This window comes from Lissotriton vulgaris, chromosome 7, assembly GCF_964263255.1.
Source record: "Lissotriton vulgaris chromosome 7, aLisVul1.2, whole genome shotgun sequence".
NCBI lineage: Eukaryota > Metazoa > Chordata > Amphibia > Caudata > Salamandridae > Lissotriton > Lissotriton vulgaris.
In genome coordinates this window covers 1,021,171,268-1,021,193,054 of record NC_141695.1, presented here as the reverse complement: position 1 = coordinate 1,021,193,054, position 21,787 = coordinate 1,021,171,268, and the positions used below count along the sequence as shown (strand labels likewise).

Below are 21,787 nucleotides of genomic sequence, written 5' to 3'. Positions count from 1 at the left end.
TCATTGTGGAAGAGAGTTAGGTGGAATATGGAGCAGATGTGATGCTTTAGCATTGAGAGGCCAGCATTAGAAACACCATCTGCTTGCCAGATGGCTTACAACGAACATGTTGAAAATGACTGTACAAGTATTTTAAAACTAACGATTTTTCCGGATCAGGTTATTAAAAACAATATGGCAATTGAATTTAATGTTAAGACAGCAGGAAATGATGAAAAAAACATAACTATACTCTTAAATATGGTTTAATACTCTTCTCCATTTCTGTACATCACAACACCAAGATATCATTGCTTGGGAGTTTTCAGTAGAGGTTATATAGCATGTAAAGAAAGACTAGGCATTTTACCCCTCCTGTCATGTTTTGTGTATATACACATATATGTATATAACTATATAGATATATGTATAAGATGTGCCACTGAAGAGAACACATTGATTAAAGAAATACAAAATTTTGGCATCATTTCCAAACTTAAATAGTAAACATAAAAACTACAAAAAAAGAAGTTGCATACTCTAAACATATCATGTGAAACAAGCAGCATTATATTCAAAAATGTAAATTTACATCCCAATCCTCTGGTCTTCCCAAGTGACATTAGACCCATTTACAGTGGCAGAGTCCAAAAGCCCTGCTTTTAGGAAAGTAAACTTACTTTTTGCTAACAGCATGTCAAAAGGCAAATGTTTATTTTTAAATACCTATCATGTAATTACATGTGTTTTTCACATTTTGCCACATTCAATGCTATTGGGCTATAAAATAAGGGGTACAAATATTCATGTAACTTGCATTGACAAATTTGAATTTTGGACCCTACACATTTTAGAAAGTAGTGTGACAAATAGGAACCTTACAATTTTAAGACATACTCCCTCCATTCAAGCGACACAGGATTCTTGAACAAGAAGCGGCATTAGATTTAGAAAATAAAATGTCAGCAAAAACAATTTTAGGCACAAAAAGTCAAATGTGCCCTTCAGAAAGTCTATTATCCCAATCCACAAAACGTTAGTTTGGTGCATGGTGCTGTAGGGAACTTTGTGAACGTTTCCCTAACTTTGGCTGCCTAAGCCCACTGGTCAAGATTACCCAGTTTTACAATCTGAAAATGTATGCCATACTGGGCATTAGAAAACAGTGCATAACCAGAGCATAATTAGGGCAAAGATTTAAAAACCAGTTCTAAAGCTATAAATAAGACAGATCTCAGAAGGACAGGGCTTGCTTAACCTAATTCCTTGGCACCAACACAGTGGGATTCACAATAACATTTTAATCTATTAAGTTACTGAAGGAGTTCCAGACCCAATATTAAAAGTTTCACCACAATTACACACAGTGTTCTTTCTTCTTGCATGAATCCTGCTAGCATTTAAGGATTAAAGGTGCATTGGTAAATCAATCTTTCAGCCCTAAGCAAAGAACTTCCAACATAGGCAAATAACCACAAGGTTTTAATAGAGGAGCTCTTATTTCACAAATTAAATGTTATTTAGATCCACCCCACGTCAAGACAAATAGCAATAATCATGGAATTGAATGAAGTTGTCAATAACTAGCAGGATAAACGCAAATGCAAAATAGATGAAACAGGCTAACAGAATAATCTTCTAACAGAATAATCTTATCTTAGAAATTATTTGCTTATGTTGCTCCCCAACATTAACCAGATTGTTCATATGTTTAAAGGGTGGTTCCAATAAATCCATATGCATTATTCATGTGCAATGTGAAAGGAGGAAGCCAAGTAAATGGGTCACTGCAAAATGCAGCAAGTGACTCACTACAAAGTAAAAAGAAACAAACTAGTATGATTTGTTGGTGTTTTGCCTCTGTATGAAGGTTAAAAAGTCATTTTCATAAAATACAAGAGCAACCAATTTCACTGTCAAGTAAAAGTAAAAAATTGGGATTCTTTTAAATTAATCCAAAGTGGCATTTGGGAATGTAATAGTTTGCTGTTGTACGAACATCATGAAAAATCAAAATCATTTTTTCACATCCAATGCTTCTAGATCAAATTAAATGAATCCAAAGTGGCGTTCTGGAACTTGGTAGCACTGACACCACGACAAATCAGATAATAGATCATTTTTCAGGTCCAATGCTTTGAGATCAAGTTCTGGAAATGTTCCAATTCTAAGGCAGGGAACTATTTTATCTTGCACCACGGGTATGCTCCTTGGGTTGGATGCTGGAGGGCGAGGCACATTTTGCCGAAACCAGGTCAACTACCTAGTAGTCATCAAGGTCAAACAATTCATCCTCTCCGGCTGCGTAATCCATTCCTTGGAAATCCACTCTGTACCTCAGGATACCTGTTTAAAACACAAACATTAATTCAGTGTCAACTATTAAGCACAAATTTAAACAAAGAAAAAAGCCTTCCTATTTACGGTGTAGAATGCAAGATGTATAAAACTCAGTTGATGCTTACTTGTATTTATAGTGGTCCAAGCCCAAGTCACATAAATGGAAAACTTATATTACGCACCAAAGTAAGTATCTCATTCCTTTCCAAAGTCAGGTACATGACTTGGTACTATTTAAAGTGAGGACTTTTGAGGAACAAGTGCCAAGACACTTTTTGGTGGTAAGAAACAGGCTACCCGCTGCAACCTCTTCGCACTACATCAGGCCCTATTACATTAGGTTTATTTTCTCTACGAGGTAGAGGAAACGAACACAGTAATGGATCAGTGGTATGCATGAATGACTAAAAATACAGATTTGCAGTTCATATCCTAAACCCTTCAGTACCACAACTGGGAAGAAAGGTCTCCAAGAATGTCCCAACATAAGCATCACCAAAGAGCATTGGCAACTCATATCTGTCCTACAATGGAATCAATATGCATGTTCTTGAAATGCAATGGATGTCACCTTAGCTCAAACTGCTTAAACACAACCCAAAAGGACTGATTTTCACCAACACAGGAATTTATCTAGCACACTATCTAGGCTGCTGTTAACAAAATGAAATGTACCTGGGCATTGCTACTAAAGCTTAGAGTTTGAAAGATGAGCAGAAGTGTTCTGGTCTGTCAAATGTGAGGCCTCGTCTTGTGGGCCTGGGGCTTACGGAAGTCACTTGGCTATTTTCTAAGTAGGTACTGTTTATACTGCTGGCATTTCAGGAGGATCAGCGCACTCCAATCATATACTCAAGTTACTCTCACTGGACAGAAATCCCAAAAAGGTAGAGCAACATTGCTTTTCCAAGCCTGATATACAAATTAAGTGTGTCTTCTACCATGACTCCCACATTGTGAAGGATACTCTTTGCATCTCAAGGAGGGTTTAACAAAATTAACTTTCACATTTCCTAGTTCAGGTGCAATTCAATGGCCGCTTTCAAAGGAACAGTTAAACTCTCAAAACTTTAATAAACGGTCCGAATCTCTTTGGGGTTTGATCTGCGAGGGGATGCAACTGCAGTCCGTGAGTGATTAAAATGATGTCTGAAGACGACACTGGTTCAAACATTTTTGTCATACATTTCATACTGTCTCAGAAAAACGGTCCATTTGTTTGGACAACAAACCACAAAATTGTGTGAGGCTGAGTCCACACACCATCAGGATATGATGGTCTTCGACCTGGATAGCTCACATGGCACCATACATACCCCTAACCTAGCAAGGTAGGAATATGCTACTTACCAGTATGCATATGTTCTTGGCATGTAGGGCTGATGACATTCATATCTTGTGCATAGATCGCCGCCTAGTGTTGGGTCCGGATGATTGCACTTTGTCTTGGAAGAGTCTTGGAAGTATCACAAGATAGGTGACTCTTCCCTTGGACCACAGTGCGCATGGGCATCTTCTCCATCCTCAGATTGTTTTTTGCCATTGCGGCAGAGATGGAGATAGTAAAGTAAGAGATGGCCATGCCAGAGATAATGCTGCAGCTGCTACAGGCACCGGGGAGGAGGGCGGGCGATATGAATGTCAGCAGCCCTACATGCTAAGAGCAGATGCATTCTGGTAAGCAGCATATTTTGTTCGAGGCATGTGGGCTGCTGAATTCATATCTTGTGCATAGACTGTATAGCAGTATCTCCTCTAGCGGTGGCTACCTGTGCCAGCTGCAGCAGTTTGATAAAGAGTTTTGAGGACAGCCTGGCCTACAGCAGCTTGCTGTTTCGCTTGCACGTCTACACAGTAGTGCTTTGTGAAAGTGTGTATGGTGGTCCATGTGGCTGCCTTACAGATATCTTCAAGAGGAATATTTCCTAGGAAAGCCATGGATGCCCCCATTTTTCTTGTGGAGTGTGCTCTTGGGGGGACGGTTAAAGTGTGTTTTGCCTTTTGCTAGCATATTTGAATGCATTTAACTATCCATCTGGCTATTCCGGACTTTGAAATTGGATTCCCTTTGTGTTGTGGTGCAAAAGCAACAAACAGTTATTTTGTTTTCCTAAAGGATTTAGTTCTGTCCACATAATAAAGTAGAGCTCTCTTTACGTCTAATGTGTGCAGGGCTCTCTCAGCTACTGACTGTGGATTTTGAAAGAACACTGGCAGTTCTATTGATTGGTTGATATGGAAATTGGATACAACCTTAGGCATGAATTTAGGGTTTGTTCTAAGAACCACCCTGTTGGCATGTACCTGCATGAAAGTTCTTGAATTGTTAGTGCTTGTAATTCGCTCACTCTTCTGAGTGAGGTGATTGCAACCAAGAATGCAACCTTCCACGTTAAGAATTGTAGTTCGCATGAATGTAGAGGTTCGAAAGGAGGGCCCATGAGTCTGTTAAGCACTATATTTAGATTCCAGACTGGGGAAGGGGGGTGCCTAGGAGGAATCGCCCTTTTTAAACCCTCCATGAAGGCTTTGATTGCCGGTACTCTAAACAGTGAAAGGTGTTGCCTGTTTTGAAGGTATGCTGCTATAGCAGCGAGGTGTAGTCGCATTGAAGAGTATGCCAAGTTACATCTTTGTAGATGCAGCAGGTAACAATGTTTTGTATTGAAGAGTCCAAGGGGTTGATTTGATTGTTGCAGTAAATAACAAATCTCTTCCATTTAGCTGCATAGCACGCTCGTGTGGTTGGTCTTCTTGCCTCCCTAATGATGTTCATGCAATCTGGGGGCAAGTTAAGGTATCCAAACCCTAAGACCTCAGGAGCCAGATCGGTAGGTTCATTTGATTGGGATTTGGGTGTCTGATTTCTCCATGGTTCGGAGTTAGAAGGTGAGGTGCAAAGCACAGTTTTTGATGAGGAACTACAGAGAGTTCTAGGAACGTTGTGTACCACGGTTGTCTCGCCCATGTGGGAGCAACTAGGATTAGTGTGAGAGAGTGTTGCCACAGTTTGAGAGCCACCAGCGGGATCAGCGGTGCTGGGGGAAAAGTGTACGCAAATCTGCCTGACCAGTTCATCCATTTCGCATTGCCCTGTGACAATGGATGTGGGAACCTGGTGGCAAAGTACTGGCATTTCGAGTTTTCTTTTGTGGCGAACAGGTCTATTTCTGGGCGACCCCACTCCTCGAAGAATGGCTGGAGAACCTGGGGGTGAATCTCCCATTCGTGTAGTTGTTGGCTGTGCCTGCTGAGCAGGTCGGCAACCTGATTGTCCTTCCCTGGAAGGTGTTCTGCTAGGAGAAAAATGTTTTTGGGAATCGCCCACTTCCATATGCTTTGTGCCAGATGGGACAGCTGTGGAGAGTGCGTTCCTCCCGGTTTCTGGATATAGTACATCGCGGTCATGTTGTCCGTCCAGATCAACACCGTCTTGCTGTACAAGTATTTCTGAAATGCTTTTAGGGCTAGTAATACTGCTAGCAATTCCAGTTGGTTGATATGCAGCTTTTTCTGTTTGTTTGTCCAGAGCCTTTGTACTGTTTATTGAAGGAGATGGACTCCCCAGCCTGTCAGTGATGCGTCCGCTGTCAGTACTAGTTGTGGAACCGGCTCTCGGAACAGTCGCCCCTTGGAAAGTTTTTGTGGGTTCCACCACTGCAGAGAGTTGTGAGTGCGACTGTTTACCAACACTAGGTCTTTTAGTTGTCCTTGAGCCTGGTTCCATTGCCGTGCTAGGCATTCCTGTAATGGGCGCATTTGAAGTCTGGCATGGGGGACAATGAATATGCAGGAGGCCATCATGCCTATGAGCTGCATGAAGACTTGAGCTGGCAGCGAGTGTTTTGGCAGGAATTTGCGAATGAGTGTCTGCATACTGGCTATCCTTGCTGAGATTGGATATGCCTTTGCTACAGAGGTGTCTATAGTGGCTCCCAGGTACTGCTGTTTGTGGGACGGTTGCAGATGTGATTTTGCGTAGTTGATTGAAAAGGCTGGGCTGTGTAGCAACTGGATTGATGGGACGTGTGTGCTGCGCACTGTTGGTACAATTTTGCCTGTATCAGCCAATCGTCCAGATAAGGGTACACATGGACGTGTTGCCATCTGAGATGTGCTGCTACTGTCACTAAGCATTTTGTAAACACTCTTGGAGCCGTGGTAACCCCGAAGGGCAAAACCTTGAATTGGTAGTGTTGACTTTCTATTGTGAACCATGTAGGAGAGTAGGGTCTGCAATCCTATGATCACCCAGATTTTTTGCTTTTGTTTCACTGGTTTACGACTTTCCCTGGCTGTGGGCCTGCCAATCAGACCCACAGCCTAGCTGTTCTCTCACTAAATTGGCATGTGTACCTTAGGTGCATTATCCAATTGGGACTGGGCCACCTTATCAGACCCTGTAACTCAGGGCATAGGTGTACCCAGGGCCTACCATGGGCTGAAGCATGCATTATGCCACCCCTGGATGGCCATCTAAATCGGACACAACTGGCTGCACGACAGCTGGGGCAAGGTGGTGTACTCACCCTTTGCTTTAGATATAGTATACCTATATCTAACCCTAAAAATGGACACACAGATTCCTATCAGTCACTCCTATGGCAGGCCTTGACAATCCTGAAGGCAGAGTGCTTGGAATCGTGTGAAATGGTGCTCTGGCATGAGCTGAGCCCGTTTGCAGCTTGCGGAACCAAGTCCTAATAGCTGTTCCATGATAACGCATACCATATACTCTTAAGTGCATTATAATCCTCGCGGTTAAATGCTATCTCTGGTATCGCTTTATCAAAACATGTCGAGTAAGGTGTCATACGAATTGGAATACTAACCCCTCGCCAATTCTGGCGACGGGGTTAGCATTCCACCCTTCTAGAAGGACACGACATGTATGTAACTGTGAACCCCGGTTAAAGTTAACTCAAGCCTCAGCTCCACAAAATGGATGCTGCCACCACCGACACGAGTCTGACCTCCTGCTGCTGGGAGTCCTTCCAGCGAGGAGAGCTTGGACAAAGGGTTTCCTGTCAGGGGCGGTGCTAGCACCATCCCAGACAGGGTTTTGTGTATCCTGGGTAGGCAGGGCTTTGCAGGAAGGTGACTGCAGAGTGGCACCCCGGTGCTCACTACGCATCTGCCGGCTAGAACCGGTTCCAGGGGCACACCAGCCCCTGGCCTGGGGAAAGTCCGGCATGGGAGAGTGGTGTAACCACCCCCCTTCCTGGTCCCACCCCTAGGGCAGGACCTAGTCGCGTACCCACCCCTTTCTTTAGGATAAAGGCAGGAGCGGGGACCCTTCCAAATTAGATCATCTTTGAATCCTGAAACTACTTTCTACGAAAGGAACTCAAGACTTCCTCAAGATTTCTCCCTTGTGACTAAGGAGTAGTCACCCTGCATCCGCAGGCACCATCTAAGAACTCTGCGGTTTGCTGCACGTCCTTCCTCAGGAATCCGACCGACCAGCACGACGAGACCCGGCTTCCCTGGCACCTCTGATCTCTACCTACCTCTACAGCTAAGCTGAGAACCGTAGGTGCGACGAGACCTCGAGGGACCGGCCATCATCAGAACTGCACGACTTCTATCCAGCACGACCGCCGAGGGATCCTCTGGTGAGTGCTTTGTGGTCCGAGAAGCCCCGACCCTGAGCAGCTCCAGCACCGAAGTCCAGCCTCCCAGCATCTCCACGATCTGCGTGGGGCCCTTCTGCTTTTTGCTGCTCACCGCGTTGTTTGGCTACTAGCCCGCTGGCTTGTGGCCTTCCTAACGACGCCCGACGACATCACCGCTACTGGTCTGGTTGCTCCAGACTGGCCCTTGCTCCCTTCCAAAAGGGAAGCACCCCGGACCCTCCTGGTCCACTCCAGACGCCATTTTAGGTCCACCGCGTGGGCTTGAATTTGCCAAGACTTGTTGCCCCAATCCTGGGTCCAGCGACGTCGACAGCATCATCCATCGTGGGACAGCTCGCACCTCCATCCTGGTCGCCGACAACGCCTCCTGGTCCGTGAGAACTGCAGAGCACAGAGTCGCCCACTCACCTAGTCGAGGTGACTACCATCCGGTGCCCTCCTGGTGCCACCTGACTACTGGCTAGTAGTCACGAACTTGGTCCCCTCTGCCTTCAGGTGTCATCCATCTTCGATCCAGGCTTGGATCACTCGAACTATCTTCACTGGTCGCCTGCCAGCAACTTCTTTCTTCAGGCTCCTGGTTCGTCTACGAGGATTCCCGACGTCTTTTGAGACATATGCAGCTGCAGCCCCTGGGCTAGGTAAACTCGGCATTTCGGTGCCCCAGCATAGCCTCACTATCCAAGGGTCAGGATCCACTGTAGTTTTCGATCTACCTTATCGGGTTCGCCCGAGAACACTAACTTTGCCTTTACTAGCTCCCATAGCCTTTGTCCCGCATCCCGCGTGAGAGTGCACACTCTGCACCCGAGCCCCCTAGGCCTCCTACTAGTAATCTGAAAGTTCAGTAACGTAGTCCTAGCGATTCCAAAGCCTATTAGTACAGTACTTACCTGCTAGTAATTTCGCATTCCACTTTTAGAGTATATGGTTTTTCGTGCCCCTCGGGCATTTGTGTAAATTCTGCACCTTAAAGTCTTTTCGTAAGAGTTTTGTTGTGTGCTTAGTACCCTGTCCTCATAAAGAGTACAGGGCTGTTGTGATTCTAATAAATACACTGTTTATTTTCATAACACTTGTGTGGTGTCCTTTCACTTAGTGTTCAAGGGGTATATGTGATGGTATAACAGCTGGCTTAACACGCCCTCTAGAGTTTAGCCCGAAGACTGCTCGTATCCACGCTACTAGGATAGCTGGTCTAAGGTTGACTTACAACCAATCACCATAAGGGTCGTTTGGACTGATGCATAGTGATCACTAGAATAGTGAGCACTGCATATCAGGCCAACTTCTCACAAACCGGAGGTATTTTCTGTGGGCTGGATGGATGGGAATGTGAAAACACGCATCTTTGAGGTCTAGTGTTGCTAGGAAATCTCCTGGTTGTAGCAACAGGAGCACTTGTTGTAGTGTGATCATATGAAAGTGCTCCGATAGTATGTATTGATTTAGGGGTCTGAGGTCCAATATTGGTCTGAGGGAACCATCCTTTTTGGGAATAAGGAAGTATAGGGAGTACACTCCTGTCTCTTGCTGTTGGAAAGGGACTTGCTCTATGGCCCCCTTTTCTAGCATGCAGTTCACCTCTTGTTGTAGAGGGTGATGTGTTCCCTGGACATTGGACGATGTCTGTGTGGAATGTTTGGTGGTGTGGAAGTCAGTTCTAGGCAATAGCCAGACTGGATAATTTTTTTCACCCACCTGTCTGTGGTAATTGCGTTCGACAGGCAGGAACTGTTGGAGTCTGCCTCCAACCGGTGTTAGGTTGTCTAGAGGTAGCGTAATGAAGTCACTGTTTAGTGGCCATGGAGGTTCTGGTTTTATTGCCTCCACGTCCTCTTCCCTTATTGTTTCCCCTGTAACCTCCTCTGTTTGTGTTCTTGTTGAAGGAACCTGGTGGGTTACATTTGTATGAGGCAGATGTTTGTGAGGTATTTCCTCGTGTAGTTGCTCTGTATGAGGAGCGACAAAAGGAGCCTCTATGTTGCTGAAATTGCAATGACCCCATTGATTTTGCGGTCTGTGTCCTTTTTCATTTTATCTAAAATGGTGTCGACAGCAGGGCCAAATAGAAAATCCTGATTGACAGGCTGGTTAAGAATGGTGGACTGCACCTCATTTTTAAAACCAGAAATACGCAGCCATGCTTGTCTACGTAGTAGGACGCTAGTGTTGATGGACCTAGCTGCAGTGTCTCCTGCGTCAGGTGCGCATTTGATGGAGGCGTTTGTTATGAATTTTCCCTCTTGTATAAGATCCTGGGCTTGTGCTTTGAAAGGCTCAGGTAGGTGTTGCATTAGGCTTTCTAGCTGATCGTAATGCGCCCTGTCGTAACGAGCCAGTAGGGCTTGTGTATTAGCAATCCTCCATGAGTTGGAGGCTTGTGCTGCTACCCTTTTGCCGAATGCCTCTAGTATTTTTGACTCCTTGTCGGGGGGAGGTGCTTCCCCTGTCGTTTGGGAGTTGGCTCTTTTTCGTGCGTTGGCAACTACCAGGGAGTCTAGTGGTAACTGCCCTCTGATGTAAGTAGGGTCTGTAGGAGCTGCCCTATACTTTCTTTCTATTCTGGGGTGGATTACCCGTGCCCTGGCTGTATCCTTAAATATGTCAGGTGCATGTTTCAGAACTCCCTTTAACATGGGAAGTGTTTTGACACTTTTCTGATGTAGGGAAGGTGTCAAACAAGAAGTCTTCCTCAACAGGGTTGCTATGCATATCTACGTTGTGGAATTGTGCTGCCCTGTCTATGAGTTGATTAAAGACTACAGTGTCATCAGTAGGTGACAGCTTAGTAGGATAAGAGGGTATATCAGGGATGGGATGGGTGTTGTAAGGGTCTGTTGGCTCCTCCCATGGTTCCTCTTGTGGTTCAGGATCTTGTGGGAAATCATATTGAGGCTGTGGATCATCCCCCATGTTACCTTCATTGTACCCGTGGTGAGAAGGAGAATGAGGAGTGTAGGGAATAAAAGGTGTAGTAGGCATGATAGGCTGAAAAGGAATGAAGGGTCTAGAGGGAGAAGCCCCAAAGTCCTTTTTCTTTAATGGAATAGGGGACTGAGGTTCAAAGTCTAAAGGCCTCTTTTTTCTATGCAAGATGGTAACTTTACCAGTCTCTGGATTAATGTACATCTTTGCCTGGTCGTCAGAGGGATCTGGGTGGAAGAGTTCTTCCTCTAAAGTCCTGGGTTGAGTGTTAGACTTCGGTTTTTCGACGACTTTTGGCTTAGTAACTGATTTTTTCGGCTCTGGGCCTTTTTTTCGGGTCGACCGGAACTTTTGGTTCGACGCGTTTCTTGTGCTCCGTAGGTTTTTTTTGGAGGAGTGTCCTTACCAGAGTCGATGTTCTTTTTCAGATCGACTGGTGACTTTGGCTTTTTTGGACGAGTGTCCTTTTCCGAGTCGATGGTATTTTTTGGATCGACTGGTGTTTTTGGAGCCGGTGTCTTCGGGTCGACAGGTTTTTCCAGCCTTGGCGCGGGTTTCGGTACGGCACCTTTTGCCGGGCGACGGATTTTGGAACAGTAGGCTTGTTCCGGTCGGCGACCTTTCTTGGTTCGGCGACCTTTCTTGGTTCGGCGACCTTTGGTTGTGTGCCTTTGTTCGGTTCGACAACCTCTTTTGGGCCGACAATTTTCGGCTGGGCGGACTTCCTGGGGTCAACATTCTTTTTTGGCTCGACGCTCTTTGGCTTTGCGGCCTTTTTAGGATCGACGCCCTTCGGGTCGCCGACCTTCTTTGGCTCTGGAACCTTCTTTGGGACGATGGTACTTGGCCCTGTGTTTTCAGAAGGTTTCGGAGCCGAGCCAGATGGCAGGTCTGGCGAAACTTTTTTCTGATCTTGGCTAAGGCCTTTTGGCGATGCCTTGACAGGAGCCATTGGTAACGGGGTAGTTGGTGTCAGGGGCAGGGTACTCACGATTTGCCCCGGTGAGATGTCGTCATCCGAGTCAGAGTAGTCCTCGACTGATGATTTCTAGGTCAGTCTGGAGCTTCCTGTAGATCCTGGTCATCATCGAAGATGTTGTCCGGGTCCGGTGCCTGTAGCTGTATTTCTTGCCTCGCAGCCCGTCAGTTTCAAATAGTTTTCTTCTATCGAAACTGGGCGCAGGCGCAGGCTGGACAGGTTTCTTCCTTATGATCTTTACTTGTTCCGGTTCCATTGATGATTTTTTCCAATGGATGGAGAACCCCAGGTTTATCAGCGTTCTCGTCACTGTATGTGCGTCTTTCTTGCATTTCTGGTACGAGTTTGCTTTCACTAGCCAGTCGTCCAGGTAAGGATATACGTGTATTCCCTTCCTTCGTAGGTGCGCTGTGACTGCCGCGAGGCACTTTAAGACCCTCGGCGCCGATTTTAGACCGAAGGCTAGTGTTGTGAATTGGTAGTGGCTGTCTCCAACCGTGAACCTGAGCATATGTTTGTGCGTTACGTTCATTGGTATGTGCAGGTAGGCGTCCTTGAGGTCTATCGTGACCATGAAGTCCCCAATCTGCAATTGCAGTAGCACCTCCTGCAGGGAGGTCATTTTGAATTTTTGTGTTCTTATGAATGTGTTCAGGAACCTGAGGTCCAGAATGGGTCTCATTGTCTCGGCGACCTTTGGCACGAGGAAATACGTTGAGTATATTCCCTTGTTTCTTTCTTTGAAGGGAACCCGTTCTATGGCTCCTTTTGAAGGAGCTCTCTCGCTTCTTCCTGAAGCCGCTGTAGCTGTTCGTTTGTTAGTGGCTTTCGCTTTGGTCTCCTGCTTGTTGGCCTTCGTTCCAATTCTAAGCAGTACCCGTATTGGATGACGTTTAGAATCCATTTGTCTGATGTGATCTCTCTCCATTCCTGGAGATAGAATCTTAATCTTCCACCCACTGGTGTTACGTGGTGGTAGTTGTCCATTGTGTCCTGACCTCATTGTACGTGCTGCCCCCTGGGATCCTTTCTGTGGGCGGGCACACGGGTGTCTCTGAAGTCATTTAGAGGTGGGCTGCTGGCCCCCTCTTTTATGCTGCCACGTCCATTTCCTCTCCCTCGAAAGGACTGGCCCCTTGACTGGTACTGCCAGGACTGCTTCTGTTGACTCTGTTGCGCCTGCGAGTCAGCCTGGTGCGTCTGTTGGAAAGCCTGGTGTGAAGTACCTGGCTGGTTTCCACCTCTTCCGCCGGGCCTCCGTGACTGGGTGCCCCTTTTGTTGCCTCTGAACTGCAAAGCTCCCATGGATCGTGCAGTTTCATTATCTTTCTTTAGTTGACTGAGTTTGTCGTCAACTGTTGTCCCGAACAGCGTCTCGCCGTTGAACGGAGTGTTCAAGATGCTGTGTTGCACCTCAGGCTTCAAGCCCGAGATTCTGAGCCATGCGTGTCTTCTTTCCATGACACCCACCATCATGAGCCTGCTGGAGGTGTCTGCACCATCCAGGGCCGTCTTGAGGCAACAATTTGCCGCATTCTTCCCGTCTTCCACCAGTTTCTCGGCCTTCTGCCTGGCCTCCTGGGGTAGGTCTTTCACCAGTTTTCCTAGCTCCTCCATGATGTGGTACATGTGCCGGTTTATGAGGGCATTGGAATTAGCCATGCGCCATTGGGTCGCGGCATTCCGTTCAATCCTTCTGCCCACTAAGTCCATCCTTTTGCTCTCCTTATCAGGAGGAGGTCCAGAAGTGGTGGCTATGTTAGCCCTCTTCCTTGCTGTGGCTGTGATGATGAAGTCAGCTGAGACCACGCCTCGAATGTAGGCTGGGTCTTTCGATGAATGTTTGTACTTCTTTTCGGTTCTGGGAGTGACTGCCTTGCATGTTGCGGGCTCCCTGAATGCTTCCATCCCCTGCGCCAAGACGCTGTCGAGCATAGGTAGATACTGGCTCCTTGTTTGCGTGGGGAGTAATGTCTCGAGGAGAAAGTCCGCTTTCTGCTTCTCCTCGTCGAGCTTGAGCTTGAGAGCTGTTGCCGCCGACCTTATCACCAAGTTGTAAGCTCCGATGCCGTCTGGCGGCGATGGCCTCGAGGGGTATGTGTCGACCGCCTCTTCTGGGCTTTCGGTGTCGACATCCAGGTAATCCTCCTCCTGCGGGTCAGAGGTGGCTAACTCGGCGTCCAACCTGCTGTCCTCTTCCTCCTCATAGCTGTAAGCCTCGTAGAGATTTGTCCTCTTCCTGGTCGTCGACCATTTCGGTGCCAGGCTCATGTTCCTCGACCTGTTCCTCTTCCTCCTTGACCATTTCCTACATGGGCGGCTTGGTCTTGTGGGGAATCGTGAAGGCTCATCTTGGCGTTGAAATCCTTTTTCCTCTGCAAGATGTTTTCCATTTCGGCTTTTAGTCGCCGTTTTTTCTTTTCCATCTCGGCCGCGTCGGATTGTTCGGCCACTCTCTTCGGCGCCTGGCTCGGCTGCAAGAGCTTCGGCGTCGAGGCCTTGGATGTCGAACTGGGTTTCGGGTCCCTGTACGGCGTCGAAGCTTTAGGGTCTTTCTCCCTCGACGTCGATCGGTCCTTTTCGGGGACGATCTTCGGCGACTTCTGCTGCTCAGCAGCTCTCGGCGCCAGGGACTCCTTCTCAGAGGATCCGCTGTGCCTGTGGGTAGCCGCGGACGTGAGGTGTCTCTGCGTTGGCGCTTTCGGGGTCTTGCCCTCGTTTTTTCGAGACTCCGAGTTTCTCGTGCTCTTGGGGAACGACGAGTCTCCTACCTTATCAGATGTCTTCGTGTAATCGGTCTCTACGACCGTGTAGCTGTCGTCTTCGGCGGCAGCGTTGTCCTCTTCCTCCAAGGACATCCCCAGCTCGTACAGCGATGGCGTTGGGCCTTTTCCTGTGAGGGTGGCGTGCGCTACCCTCTGGCTCTTCCTTACACGAAGGGTCTTCGGGGCGAAGACTGAGCAGGCGTTGCAGTCTTTGCTTCTGTGTTCTACCAGTAGGCAAAGGTTGCAACCGGGTGCTGGTCTTTCTGCGCGAACTTGTGGTGGCAGTTAGGGCAGAACTTGAACGGCGTGTTGTCCATCATCGAGTGTTTAGGCCTCCCTGGCCGCGCGAACGTAGACGATCGTCGAAGCACTCGATGAATTCTCCTTCCTTTCGCCGGGCAGTGTTCGGCGAAGTCTTCCGTAGTCTTCTTCCTTCGATATCTTCTCCAATTTCAATCTTTTCCTAGTACTTTCTCCAAAAATGTCTGGAGCCCAACGGGAACGATCCAGACCCGACCGCGGAAAAAAGAATCTGAAGATGGCGCCCAAGGGTGGGAGCTTCCGCAGGAAGCATGCCGACGTCACCGGAAATACACCCAAGAAGGGGTGACGCCGACGCCCACCTGGGCGACGAAAAAAAAAAAAAAGACTACGAATCCGGACCCAATCACAAGACCGCGGAATATGCACAGCATAGTGAATCCAGAAAGATTCACGCTGCAGAAGTAATCTAATACTAATTACTGTTTCTTACAGATATATTGTTAAGGAAAGTAAGCAACTTGTGCATCTGAAAGAAACAGGTTAGTATTAGATTCCTTACCTTAGAATAGATACCCCAGCAATACCAACCCCGGTGGTGGGTCTGCAAACCAATAATCACACCAGAAAGTCTTGGAGGACGGAACGGCCAAAGAAGCCATCCCTCCGGACTTGGCTGTCCAGGCAGTAGTGTCTTGCGAACGTGTGCAGCGAGGCCCACGTAGCTGCGACAGATGTCCTACAAGGGGACTCCCCGGCCCAGGGCAGTAGTACCCGCCGTGGCCCGAGTGGAATGGGCCCTCAGCCAAACAGGAGGCTCCTATTAGCCAGGGAGTAACAAGCCTTGATGCACAAGACAACCCACCGAGAGATGGTCCGCTTGTGCACCACCCGTCCCTTCTTAGCGCCCACGTAACCAATAAAGAGTTGGTCATCCACCCGGAACTGGCAAGTGCGATCCAGATAAAATGAGAGCGCACGTTTTGGGTCCAGACGGTGGAGCCGCTCTTCCTCCTTTGAGGGATGCGGAGGCGGAAAGAAGGTGGGCAAGGTGATGGACTGCCCGATGTGAAAGGCCGTGACAACCTTGGACAGGAAAGAGGGTCTAGTCCGCAAAACAACCTTGTCCGGATGGACAGAAAAGAAAGGAGGTTTGGGTTTGGATTAAAGAGCCTGGAGCTCACTCACTCTCCTGGCAGAGGTGATGGCAACCAGGAAAGCAGTCTTCAGAGTAAGAAGGCGGAAAGGACAGCTGTGAAGTGGCTCAAAGGGAGAGCACATGAGATAATTAAGAACCAGGTTCAAGTCCCACTGAGGCATCACGAATGGAACAGGTGGAAACGTTTGTGTGATGCCTTTCAGAAAACAAGTTACAATAGGGGACTTGAACAAAGATGGTAGCCCTTGATAGTGCCCAGAGCAGAGCCCTGCTGGGCAAGAGAAAGGAGGAAGAGAAGAACCTCAGAAAGAGGGGCAGAGAGAGGATCCACAGCCTTTGCTGTGCACCATGCCACAAATCTGTTCCACCTGCAGGCGTATAGCGACTTTGTGGAGGGACGCCTGGCTGCCAAAATGATATTACAGACTTCAAGAAGCAAGTCAAATGGCCTCAACTGTCACCGCTCAATCTCCAAGCATGGAGGTGGTGACTGGACAGGTTTGGGTGGAGGACTGTCCCCTGCTGCGGCGACAGAATGTCCTCCTGAAGAACCAGGGGATTGACTGACATACTGAGTAGCTCGGGATACCAGCACCTTCGTGCCCAGTCCGGAGCCACAAGGATGGCTTGGGCCCGGTCGCGTTTGATGATCTTCAGCACTCTGGGCAGAAGTGGTATAGGCGGAAAGGTGTACAACAGACCGCAGCTCCACTCGCGACAAAAAGCGTCTCAGAGCGAAAGCCTTGGAAATTCCAACGCGCAGAACTGATGACATTGCGCGTTCACTTCGGTGGCGAATAGATCTAACCAAGGCTTTCCCACTGCAGAAAGAGACCTTGCGCCACGTCAGAGTTCAGACGCCATTCGTGATACATCATGCACCGGCGGCTGAGTTCGTCCGCCCTGACATTCAGAGAACCTGCCAGGTGGTGAACCACCAGGGTCACGCCCTGATGTTACAGCCACTGCCAGAGGCGCAGAGCCTCCTGGCAGAGGGTCGACGACCCCGCCCCGCCCCGTTTGTTGCAGTACCACATGGCGGTGGTGTTGTCCATAAACACCTGCACTACACTCCCCCGGACAGAGGGGAGGAATGCCTTCAGTGAAAGACTAATCGCCCGCAGCTCCAAAAGGTTGATTTGGAGCCGGGACTCCGCCGGAGACCAGAGGCCTCTGATCTCCGCCTCTCCCATGTGGCCTCCCCAGCCCTGGAGGGACGAGTCTGTCACAACTACATGCTCCGGTTGGGGAAGGGAGAGGGATCTGCCGCTGACCCAATCGCGGTCCGTGAGCCTCCACTGTAGCTGTCTCGCAGTGCCCTCCGAGATCAGGACATGGTCGGACAGGTTGCCCTGATGCCGGGCCCACTGAAACTTCAGGTCCCACTGCAGAGCCCGCATCCGCCATCGGGCGTGATGCACCAGAAGGATGCAGGAGGCCATCAGCCCCGGAAGCCGCAGCGCTAACCTGACCGAGACTCAGGATAAAGGCTGAAAGATATGAATCAGAGCCTGAATATCCCGAACCCGCTGCTCGAGAGGATAAACCCGAAACTGCGCTGAGTCTAGAACCGCTCCGATGAAGAGAAGCTTATGAGAGGGACACAGGTGTGACTTCGGCACATTGATGGAGAACCCCAGCAGGTGCATGAGGTCCGCCGTCGTCTGGAGGTGGCTGAGGACCGTCTGGGGCGAGCCCACCTTCAACAACCAGTCGTCGAGGTAGGGGAAGACTGAAACCCCTAACCTGCGCAGATTAGCTGCGACCACCGCCATCACTTTTGTGAACACCCGTGGGGCGCTGGTAAGGCCGAAGGGGAGCACGGTAAACTGAAAGTGCTTGTGGCCTACCGTGAACCGCAGATAGCGCCGGTGGGCCAGTAGGAAGGGGATGTGGAAATAAGCGTCCTGCAAGTCCAACGCTACCATCCAGTCTCCTAGGTCCAGGGCAGCTAAGACCTGAGCCAGTGTCAGCATTTTAAACTTCTCCTTCCGGAGGAAGCCAATGACATCCCGTAGATCCAAGATAGGACATAGGCCCCCCCCCCCTTTGCCTTTTTTTTTTTTTTTAACTTTTATTTGAGCAAAAGACAGGCTTTATCAGAGGTGTACATTCAGATCTGGTATACGAGTAAAAAATACATTTCAGCATCAGATATTAACAAACATTGTTCCATTTCCCGGTCAACGTGCGTTACAAACAATTACAGTAGGTCATAGGTACGCCAGAGGGCAGCGTGCAATACATCTACAGAGTTCAGTGAGGAGGCACAGCACTGTGGTCATTAATCCCGCATAACACAGTACCTAAAGCAAATTCGGTGTAGTTAGCACTCCCCAGCCGCTTGTAGCAGGCAGTTCTGAAGAACCCACAGTAACCTTGATATAACACCCAGCAACTATCCGCCGTACCAGCGGCATCTTGACAGCAGCGTTTACCCAGTCACCATTCCAGTAGGGCGTAGGGTCAGCATAACTCGCAATAATGCACGTATCTCGAAAGGTGTGGCATGATGTCTGTTAAGTGGTGCACTTCTAACCCACCCCAACTCGACTTTCACACTCCGAGTCAGTATCCTGCACAGCCCTGGTCAGTAAATAAACCTGCAGCGGACTCCAGAAATCTTTAGGCCTACAGCGCACAGGCATCATTTCAGCATATACATTGTACTGATCCTGACAGTATGTCACATCATCTAGCCACTCCTTAAATTTCGGCGCCCTGCCTCTTCCCCAACGACATGCCACTCGCCGTTTTGCCAGCAGTAAAGCCACATCTGCAAACCTACGATAAGGTGCCGGTACCTCCTTCGTGTACCCCAGTAGCATCACTATGGGATCAAACAGCACCGCCTCCTCAGTCATGACCTGTAGGGCTTCGTGAACCTGTACCCAGTAATCATATATGGCACTGCACTCCCATGCCAAGTGGAGAAAATCAGCTCCCTCCGCCCGACACCGAACACATCTATCATCCTCTGCTAAGTGGAATCTGAGTTTACTGGCCGGTGTATAGTAGAACCTCTGTATAATTTTATAGTGAATGATCTTTAGACGGCAGCTAGAAGAGATATTGGCAGTCATGCCACAACAGTAAGCCCATTGCTCATCAGAAATTTCAACTCCAAGTTCAAGGTTCCAATGTTCCCGTGCACGACTAGCCGGCGCCACCCGCTGTTTCCTGATGGTGCCGTACAATTTGGAGACCAGATGACGTCCATCAGACACCAACATAGCGTGAAGCGGTAGAGCCACTCCAGGTTCACTCGGGAACCCAGGTAGTAATGTACGTAGGCCTTGCCTAAGGCGCACATAATAAAACATCTAAGGGAGAAGGAGCTGCTCCACCAAAAATTGTTCACGGGTACGAAAACTGCCCTCATGAAACAGATCCCCCCACGTAAGTGTCCCATTCCGTTTACACATACGCTGAAACCCTATTTCCTGTAGCAAGGACAGTGCAGGATGATAAGCCAGAGGCAGTGCCGGCGAGTAAAGGAATGTTAGGTCCAATGTCTTCGCAACACGTGCCCAGGCATCTACCGTCAAGTCACTGTGGTAGGCTGTGTATCCACATCACCGACGTTCTCCAACACCATACCCTCCAGTGGGAGGGGATGCGCAATCCACTGCTCAGCTGCTATCTGAGGCATAAACGGCGTGGGACGCATCCAGTGATAGGCATATTGCGCTTGAGCGCTCATAATAAATTTCAAAATCCGGAATGTCAAACCCTCCTTTATCATAAGGCAATATTAAAGTAGACCATGCTAACCTCGGTTTTTTACCTCCCCAGAGCAGTCGAAGCAGCTCCGAACGAAGGCGTTTAATAAAATACGCGCCCAGATGATAGGGAATATTCTGGAACGGGTATAAGAAGCGCGGTAGTATCACCATTTTCACTAATGACGCTCTACCCGCCATAGACAGGGGCAAAGACATCCACCTTGTAACATTGTCCGCCAATTTGGTAATAGCGACTCCATAATTGAGCCTAACCGTTTCCTCCCTGTCAAGGGACACCACAATGCACAAATAGCGAAGATCCGAGTCGCACCACTCCAGGGGGTAGTCCAGCGGAAATCGGCTAACCGCTGCAGTGAGCGTGAAAAATTGAGATTTTTGCCAATTAATATGTATGCCAGATATACCTCCAAAAGCAACGAGCTCTCGCAGTAGCGCGTTGAGATTAGTCTGCGGGTCCTTCACATACAGCGTGACATCATCCGCATACAGCGAGATCCCTATTTGGCGCTGAAAACAGTTAAACGCACTGTGTTTATGCAATTGCCGAATTCGACAAGCCAGCGGTTCTATGGCAATAGCAAATAATAGGGGGGGAAAGAGGACAGCCCTATCTGGTCCCTCGCGTTATTGGGAGTTGGGGGGAGAGCACACCATTCACAATCACCCTCGCCACAGGCTGAGTGTACAGCAGTTTCACCCACGAAATAAAGATCCTGGGAAAGCCCATTCTACATAAGACATCAATAAGGTAATTCCACTCTACAGAATCAAACGCCTTCGTAGCATCCAAAAAATCGCGGCCACAGGGAGGTCCGGAGCTATCGTTGGGATCAGAGAAAATAAAGTTCGAAGGTTATGAGAGGTCGCGCGACCCGGTACAAAACCGGACTGATCCGGCAGCACTATGGTGGGCATAAGCAATGAGAGTCGCGTTGCCAGAACTTTCGCCAATATTTTGGCATCGCAATTAAGTAGTGACAGGGAACGGTAGGAATCCATGTCTAGGGGATCCTTGCCAGGTTTAAGCAGAGAGGTGATTGCCACCTCTCATGGACCCCGGTAGTATCCCTACCTCCAGGGACTCCTCAAAGACCTCTCTGAGCACTGGAGCCATAATATCAATATAGCATTTGTAAAACTCGGCAGGGAGTCCATCCAACCCCGTTGCCTTTCCATTATTCAAGGACAAAATGGCGTCTCTGATTTCCTCCACCTCAAGGGGCCTACCGAGAAACGCCCTATGATCGTCCGACAGCCAGCATAAAGCAAGATCATCAAGGAATCCCCCAGATCTAACCTCTCCCACCTGTTGTGTAGTGTATAACTGTGTGTAGTGCTGCACAAATGCCTCCTGAATCCCCTTCGCGTTCCGACAACGTGTACCGTCCCGCAGGACCAATTCCAACACATCTGTACTAAATCGTGGGTGTCTCGTGAGCGCAGCAAGTACCTTCCCCGGTCTCTCACCCTCACAGTACTTCCTCGCAGTCCAGTATTTCCCTCTGTGCTTCACCTCCCTGGCCGCCTCTTCCTCTTATTCTTACAGTTTGTGCCTAAACTGATGTCTAAGTTCTGGGTCAGAGCTGGCCAGCATTCTATTTTCTAGATTTTTTAAATCAGCCTCCAATCTCGAGATGGTTCGAACAATAGTCTTGAGCACCCCACAACTTTGAGATTGTGACACCCCGGATTGTTACTTTAAACGCTTCCCATATCATTTCCACACTGTCCACTGATCCCCTATTCCTGGGAAATAACGCCTCAATTTCCTCTCCAAGTTCTGTCTTAAAGATGGGATCTAACATGGCGGAGGGAAACAGCCTCCAGGGGGGTCGCAGCCTATGGAGCCCTGGTATCAACAGCGTAATCTTAACCGGGCAGTGATCTGAGTATGTTCTGGGGAGATGTTCCACCTCATGTATCCCCACAACAAGCCCCCTTGACAGAAAAATATAGTCCAAACGCGCCCAAGTACGAGCATCCGCTGTGAAGTG

At 48.5% G+C, this 21,787-nt stretch overlaps 1 protein-coding gene across 2 annotated transcripts in view; it reads right to left on the bottom strand.

The window, feature by feature from the left end:
- Positions 1-229: 229 nt before the first annotated feature.
- Positions 230-21,787, bottom strand: part of ETF1 (eukaryotic translation termination factor 1) — a 193,322-nt gene continuing 171,764 nt past the window's right edge. For both annotated transcript variants that reach the window (XM_086931443.1, XM_086931442.1), the window contains one exon: positions 230-2,325. In XM_086931443.1, the coding sequence (XP_086787569.1) occupies positions 2,243-2,325 (83 nt within the window). In that variant the 3' untranslated portion in view covers positions 230-2,242. The remainder of the gene's footprint in view (positions 2,326-21,787) is intronic.